This window comes from Cetorhinus maximus, chromosome 8, assembly GCF_964194155.1.
Source record: "Cetorhinus maximus chromosome 8, sCetMax3.hap1.1, whole genome shotgun sequence".
NCBI lineage: Eukaryota > Metazoa > Chordata > Chondrichthyes > Lamniformes > Cetorhinidae > Cetorhinus > Cetorhinus maximus.
The window spans coordinates 5,142,693-5,150,202 of record NC_135886.1 but is presented as its reverse complement, the minus strand read 5'-3'; the positions used below and the strand labels follow the sequence as shown (position 1 = coordinate 5,150,202).

At 42.2% G+C, this 7,510-nt stretch overlaps 1 protein-coding gene across 1 annotated transcript in view; it reads left to right on the top strand.

The window, feature by feature from the left end:
- The first annotated feature begins 2,731 nt into the window (after positions 1 to 2,731).
- Positions 2,732 to 7,510, top strand: part of LOC144684058 (polymeric immunoglobulin receptor-like) — a 78,231-nt gene continuing 73,452 nt past the window's right edge. The window contains exon 1 of the mRNA XM_078547772.1: positions 2,732 to 2,973. Within this exon, the coding sequence (XP_078403898.1) occupies positions 2,904 to 2,973 (70 nt within the window). The 5' untranslated portion in view covers positions 2,732 to 2,903. The remainder of the gene's footprint in view (positions 2,974 to 7,510) is intronic.

The following is a 7,510-nucleotide window of genomic DNA, read 5'->3' as shown; positions in this document are numbered from 1 at the left end:
ACCTCATGAACTGCAGCAGTTCAAGATGGTGACTTACCACCATCATCGCAAAGGCCTTAGGGATGGGCAATAAATGTTGGCTATACCAGCGACGCCCACATGCCATGAACAAATAAAAAAAGTCATTAATCAAATTATGTAAATTGCATTCATAAAACGAAGATTGTTATTGAAAGGTTAGTGATGCTGGTATGAACTCTTGCCAGCAACAGTACAGATCCAAAACTCATGTGCAGACTCAGAAAATTAGACCTGTTGTCTTTTTCACATTATATGGGAAGTAATCTGCCGCTGAAATACAGAAGACCAAATTCCTCTGAACACAAAGATCTGTTGGGAGGCTGCAAGAGAAATACCTACCTCTCTGCCCTCCCTTGCCTTGCTGCCTGTCTGCCTCAGATCCTCCAATGTGAGAGGGTATCAAGGTGTAAGGCCCACTGAAAGCATCTTCAGGTGTCCCTGGTGTTAGGAACCAGAGATAGTTTAAGTAAGCTATATTCGCATTTGTTTTTGTTAGGGATAAGTTTTACCTTTATGCTTAAGCTTGATTTGTGTTTCTGCATTGGTGTGTTAAGAAAGGGAGAACTTGAGTTTTAGCTCCCCTTTAAAAGATGCCTACATTTTAATAAGGTTTACGATTCTTGAAGGGAAGTTAAAACAAACACAAGGTAGAAAAACTGTGCTGTTGCCTAGCAACAGGGGTCCAGAGAGAGAGGCCCCACACAGGCACCAAGAAACCAAAAGCAATTTGAGTTCAGGTGGTCATTATGCTCTAAGATGAAGGGAAAAGTTTAAGTCTCTCTCTTGCTGACATACTAGCAGACTGCTGAGGAAAATAAGTCTAAGAATCTTAGATGAGTTGCTCTAAAGTTAAAGTAACAGTGAATGTCGCGTTCTAGATCTCAAGGGAGAGACCAAGTTGTCAGCCGTCTACTGGGAGAGGGAACTGCAGGGAGCAGGTCCTAAAGGGAAAAAAAGAAAACCCCAAGAAGACTTTCTAGTCAAAGGAAAAGAACAGGAATCTGGGAAAAAGTGCTGTAAAATGAAGGTAAGAGGAGCAGAGAAAGGCTCCAAGCTTAAAGGGAGAAAGCTGCAGGACACAGACTTAAAGCAAAACAGGCTTGCAAGAAGACAGAAGATCAAAGGGGAAAGCCAACGGTCTGTGATTCTTTACTATAGGCATGTGAAGCAGTGGTGTTCTGCTGGCCTGGTTGAGTCTGAGAGAGAGTGCATGGAAGAAAGCTTGAATGCACAGGGCAATCCAGGGGAGAGGAAAATCAGAAGGAGAGTTCGAAGCCCTGGAGGCGGACCCTTGTGGAAGGTGTCTGAGGGAAAGCATCATTTGGGAGAAGATTCCGAAGCAGGTTCTTCGAGAGTGGAGATTGAAAACCCTTGTGTGAAAGATGGAATTCAGTGAGACCAATTGGCTCACGGTGGGACAAACCTCTGGGGAGAGTTGATGAGGGATCCATAGCATCTGTTTAGGGTGGCATCTGTCACTTGGTTTCTGCAAATGATGTGCCTGACCACAAATCGCATACTGGTTTACATGGACTGTGTGCTTACAATGATTACCGGAGTATAAGATAGCTTTTGTAACTTTTGCTATCCTTGCGAATTTGTATATATCTTTAAAGGTATAGGTGTGGGTGAAGGAGGATTGTAATATAGTTCATCTTTTCTTGTTTAATAAATGTTTTATTCTTTTGTTAAAAGTTCATCAGCTGACTCCTGTGACTGTGTTCAGTAGCCACCCTCCACGTTTCTAAACAAAAATTAAAAGTTAGGATCTATCAAGCTGAGTTCCACCCTGAGATCTGACAGTAATAACATCAGTTGGGATCATAATACTGTCAAACATGTGATGGCATCATCTAATTTGTTGATCAGTACTGTTAGATGATATAATTTCTACATAAATAGACTTTGTGTGGTCCTGCAGATCAGACTTCAGACTGATGATAGTTAACCTAGCTCGAGATATTTTGACAAGGTGCTAAGGAAGTCATTATTAGCAGGCTTGGCTGGTTGCAAACATCAGGAATCCCAGCTCATCTTCAGAAGAAAATTGTTTGAGCAGTTCATTAAATGGGTGAAGATCCTCAGTGAACAATTGATAACCATCTTTTACTTCCTGGAGGAAATTCCAGCAGGGCCAGGGGACCTTTCCTGAGAGGCGTCCAAGGTTCTTTCCCTACAGAGCAAAGGAAAGACCATTCCTTTGTATCAAAAGGCTCCTTTAGACACTGAAGCTAAGTTAGATGAGGAAACAAAAGCCTAACAAACATTATTTCCATTACACAGAAAGAAAACAAGAAGGCTTGTATTTAAATAGTGCCTTTCACAACCGCAGGACATCCCCAAAGGTTATCTGCTAACTTAAATTTAAATCAGTTGACTTTATGGTGATCAAAACAGGTGCGGAGGCCGTGATCTATCTGCTCAGACTCCAGATTATTCTGTAAGCTCAATTTCTTCAAGTTCTTAAAAACATAAAATGTTTCAAATACTATACTTGTCACAGAATGTGACCCAGTCCTTTTTAATAGTACTTGACAGTTGAGTATTCGATATATGTAACAGTGATTCTGATACGATTCAAGAACTCTAGTTGAGATTTGGGTTTGTGTAAACAAAGGCTAGAGATACAAATGAGCAAATAGTAGAATATCACCTGACACGGCAAAGTCTCGAACCACTAAAAACATGGCAGTGACACTTGCAGAACTACCTTGAGTAACAGATAACCTCGCACCAACCTTTACGCAACTGTTGACAAACATTTCATTATTGCCAAATCCGTGAATTCTATGTTCCGGCCGGGGGAGGGGGTGGGGGGAGGAGATCACAATTCCTCAGTAAAATCCAACCTGTACAAAGTGGCATTCTGTCCGTAATATTGGATGGGTCTTCTCTTTCTAAACATGAAGAGCATTGAATTTACTATCGTCCTGGTCACTCTTTCGTTATCAGGTAAGGAAACAAATAAGGTGAACCCAGGTTGGGGAGCAATCATCTTCATATGCTTTCGAAATAAGTTTCTCTTTTTAACACTGCTTCTTGTATTTGACGGTCTGAACAGTTTTCTATGTGACCATAGCTACAACATGAATGGGCCCATTAGAACTTGATTTATTTTCGTATATAAAGTTTGACTTTCACAATGCAATGTACTACTACAGTCAGTAGATTTAGAGAATATTATGCATATTATCAATTTGTTAATGTAGAAATGACAGCAATATGATAATATTAATGATTAAGATGCTATGAGAGTCCGGAGCCCGTTAATTTAACAAACGCATCAATACAGTTCTATGAAAGCATTTGGCTGCTGTAAGTCAATGAGTCATTTCTAGGCTATATTTCCGTCAGCTTCATTCATCGTGCCACTTAATTTTTTGTGAAAAATCTAAGTGACGAGGTTGTTACGAGTTCACTTAGTAAGCTACCCTTAAATTAAAAAATCGTTTCATGTCACTTTTTAATACTGTCTGCTTTCCAAGACGCTCCTAGTTTCCCTATTTTCAGTCTGATTGCCTGGAGGAAAACTCCTAGTTGTTGGCCCCCAATTTTCCAGGGTATTTGAACGCTACTGGGAGCAGGCCAATGTGAAATTTGGGGTAGGGCTTTGTTGCTCTGCTTTTTGCCCCATGTTGAGGTTTGTCGGCAGAGGATAGGGATTGGGCAGCTCCTGTGCCCGCCCCTTCAAAATTGGGCATCACAGACGGAGATGTGACTGGCCTGGTTGAATACACCTGCTCACCTTCTTACCTTTGGTACTCCCAATGTATTGGTTGGAGCAGGGTTCTTTCTGGGGTCGTGTGGGGTGGGGGAGGGGTGTGGGCAAGGGCACAATCAGCTTGGTCAAGCAATCAGCTGCAAGGGAAAGTGACCTTTCTGGGAAAGGGGCCTGAGTCTTTACTTCTTCGTTCCATTGGACCTTCCATAATCCAGCCCAACAATGGCACAATTTCCAGCCCTCTTTCCAATGGATGCTTCAGCTGGACTTCTTCTTATCGTGTCCACGGACAGTCTATACACGGCCCAGCCAGAACTGGACACATTTTTACGCCTTGTTGTTGAATTCGGCAAGATCTGCAACAGTGCAGGGTTCCTCTAGTGATAGGCATTGCAGGAGATGTTGCATAGTCTGTGGCTCAGTTCCACATTCACAAGTTGTCGGGCAGGTTGTATATCCCCATTTGCTTAGGGACACCTTTGAATGACCTACACCAGTCCTAAGTCTGTTAAGGCACTTCCAGCTTGTCCAGTTGCAATTAGCTCCTGGGGGAAGGCTTTCATCCGGTAGAATTTCCATCGCTGGGGGTTGTTCGAGACTGGCGAGCTGGTCTTTCCACGAGGCGATGCGGGCTTCAGATGGGGTTGATTGTAATGGAACAACACTGTTCATGAAGCTCTTCCTTGACTTTAGGCGGCTGGGTGTAGGTGTATGACCATGTAGAGGGTGCCTTTCATCTGATGTTTGATGGAGTCGCTCTTTCCTGCTGGTTACTGTTCTTCTTATATCAGGGGGAGCGATACCCGCCAGGATATATAGGCTGTTGGTGTTTGTTGGTTTTAAACAACCTGTGATAAGTCGGCAGAACGGCATCCATCTTCTTAGCATGAGTAGATCTTTCCCATGCAGGGCAGGCGTATTCGGCAGTGGAGTAGCAAAGCTGGACTGATCCAGGGGCATGTCAGCCATCCACTCTGTGTGGATTTCCTGATCCTGGGAATCCCAACAGGATCAAATGAATAACTGAGAGGCTATTATTGCAGTGGAGGAGTGGATCAGCATATTTTCAGCCCTGGTGAATGTATTAATTCAGTAGATTAATTAGACTGAACTAAGGAACTGTCAACAGGTTATTGATGAATACAGGTACATTAAGCAATTAACAAATGCAATGTGATTGGGAATTTATTGCATGCTTTGCTAACACAGGAACAGAAGTGACTACTGTCTGATTCCCACCATAACCTATAGATGCATTACCACAGGAGGCTGCAATTAAAAAGTAGGGCTTCTCTCCAGAGATGAATTCGACAATATATTTTGTAAAATTATTTGATTTGGGATGTTGGCAACATCACAAATTTTGGATTCATTGCCCACCCATGTAGTTCCTGAGAACCTTTCCTTCCATCTTGTCATCCTGCTGATGGGGCACCCATAGGGGTATTTATGTAGGAAATTCCAGGATATTAAGTCAGTGATGATGAGGGAATGATGGTTATATGTCCAAGTCAGGATGGCATGTGACTTGGCGTTTCCTTTATTTTGCTGATAGAAGTTATGGCACCAAGATGAGTTGTTACAGAGAAAGTTTTAAATAGAATACGTGTTGGTTTTGGAAGATATGGATATTGAACTCAGTGATAGGAGCACTAATCAAGTGGACTCCTTTAACCCGGATACTTCCTTTCCACAGTGTTAATATTGAGGACTTTGTTTTGCTGATATCAGGGAGAGATGATTGGGCCTTTTCCTGTTGGAGCTGCTCCTTATGTAGTGCAAATGTTGCCTGCTGTTCATCAACCCAAAGCAGGGTGTTGTCTAGGTGCAGCTTTCCGTACAGTCAAAAGAATGATTCCTGTACAATCATCAGGAAATGGATTCACTTCTGACCTTACGCTAGAGACAAGATCATTAATGAAGTGGCTCAGAATGGTTGGGCCAAGGATGTTGCCCTGAGAAATGAGGGCGGCAATATAGTAGCAAGATCTTTGATAATTAGCCTCTGATTATCACAACCATTCTCCTGTCTCAGATATGGCTCTGGCCGCAGGAGGAATATTCTTTTGCCCCTCATTGACCTCAGTTTTGCCAGGAGCATCCAAATTATATTTGGTCAAATGCTCCCCCTGACACCCTGGATCTAGACATTGGCACAAGAGCTGAATGCCATTCTGGCATTCAACTCTTGTGCCAATGTCTAGATCCAGGGTGTCACGAAGTCAGGAAGCATACGGTCATGAAGTGTTGTAGCCACTCTTCTGACAACTAACTTATGCATGAATTCCAATTCTAAAATGGAGAGGGCCAATGAGTTGAAGAGTTCACATGGGGTGGATGTGATTCTCTGAATTTCATGAAGTGAAAGCTGGGCCATCTCCTGGCTGAGATGGAAATCACCTCATAGGACAAGATGAGGGCAAGCCAGTGTGGTCTCCTGGACTAATTTTGAATACCTCGGGGACTTGGATGTTTCTGCCCACGTTGGCTTGGGTTTTACTGTTTTTCACCTCTTCTAGGAGACTAGTCTTGGGCGGGAGAGGGTGTATATATTGTAATATGCAAGCTATCCCAACTGTGTCAGACAGGCTAGCTGGACTAGAGGATCTCTTCATGTCAGATATTGTTTGTATTTTTATATATTCATGCACTCCCTGTTCATAAACAAATTTTCAAGATGAAACGCCGCACATGGCACAATGGGTCATATTCTAACATCCTCTTTAATAGTAAACTAGAACAAAGCTTAAAAATGTGTTGAGTAAACCCTGACGACAGAAAATGCTGGAAACACACAGCAGGCCAGGCAGCATCTGTGAAGAGTTAATGTTCCATTTACATTATATTGTTTTAGCATCTATTTTCCGATGAAAGGCCTTCGATCTAAAAAGTTAACTCTGTTTCTCTTCAAAGATGCTGCCTGACCTGCTGAGTATTTCCAGCATTTTCTGCTTTTAATTCAGATTTCCAAAATCTACTGTATCCTGCTTTCCGATTAGTGTCTGAAATCCGCATGATTTCTATCAACAGAACACTGTGGAATATGCAACTTAACACATTCTTGATTAAAGCCTTTAGAATTCACTTGCAACACTCGTCAGTTAGAAAGCTACACTCACTTATGCTATATTCCTTATTATATATCTTGTATTTATGCTATGGATGGTCTTCATAAGGGACAAAGAAGAAGAGAAACACATTTTGCAAACCAAACATCCGCCTGTGATGCGTAAAATACTTTAGTTTAGCAAAATAGCTTCATGGCTGAGAAAGACTTTACACACAGCACACTGAACATCTGGTAGGGAGGGAGGAAAGGGGGAGGTTGGGGGAATAGCTTAGCCACTATCACATTAGATCTCAGAAACTTTGGCTCAGAAAGAACGTAGCAATAGCTGTGATTGAGAAACCAGCTGTAAGTAAACCTAATTTTATTTTTCCAAAAATGCTGGTTAAAGTGTATCTAGAGATATGTTTGTTTTGAGGGTTAAGGTCATTATGGCCCAATCCCTTAAGCGAGCCAGAGCCAGTGTCCCGTAGATAATACGTTTGCCCTGAGCGTAAACCATTGCTCCACAGAAATGTTTAAATGTGTGTTGTTCCCACTCTACTTACAATCTAATTTTCTGTGACACAAACCAAAATTAGACAAATCTGTGGCTTACCAAAAAGAATAGTCATGCCAACCGACTCTTTGAAGGGGGTCAGATCCAGGCAGTTTGTTATTCTTGCAATCAAATGGAACTTGCTGAAAATCAATGACATTGA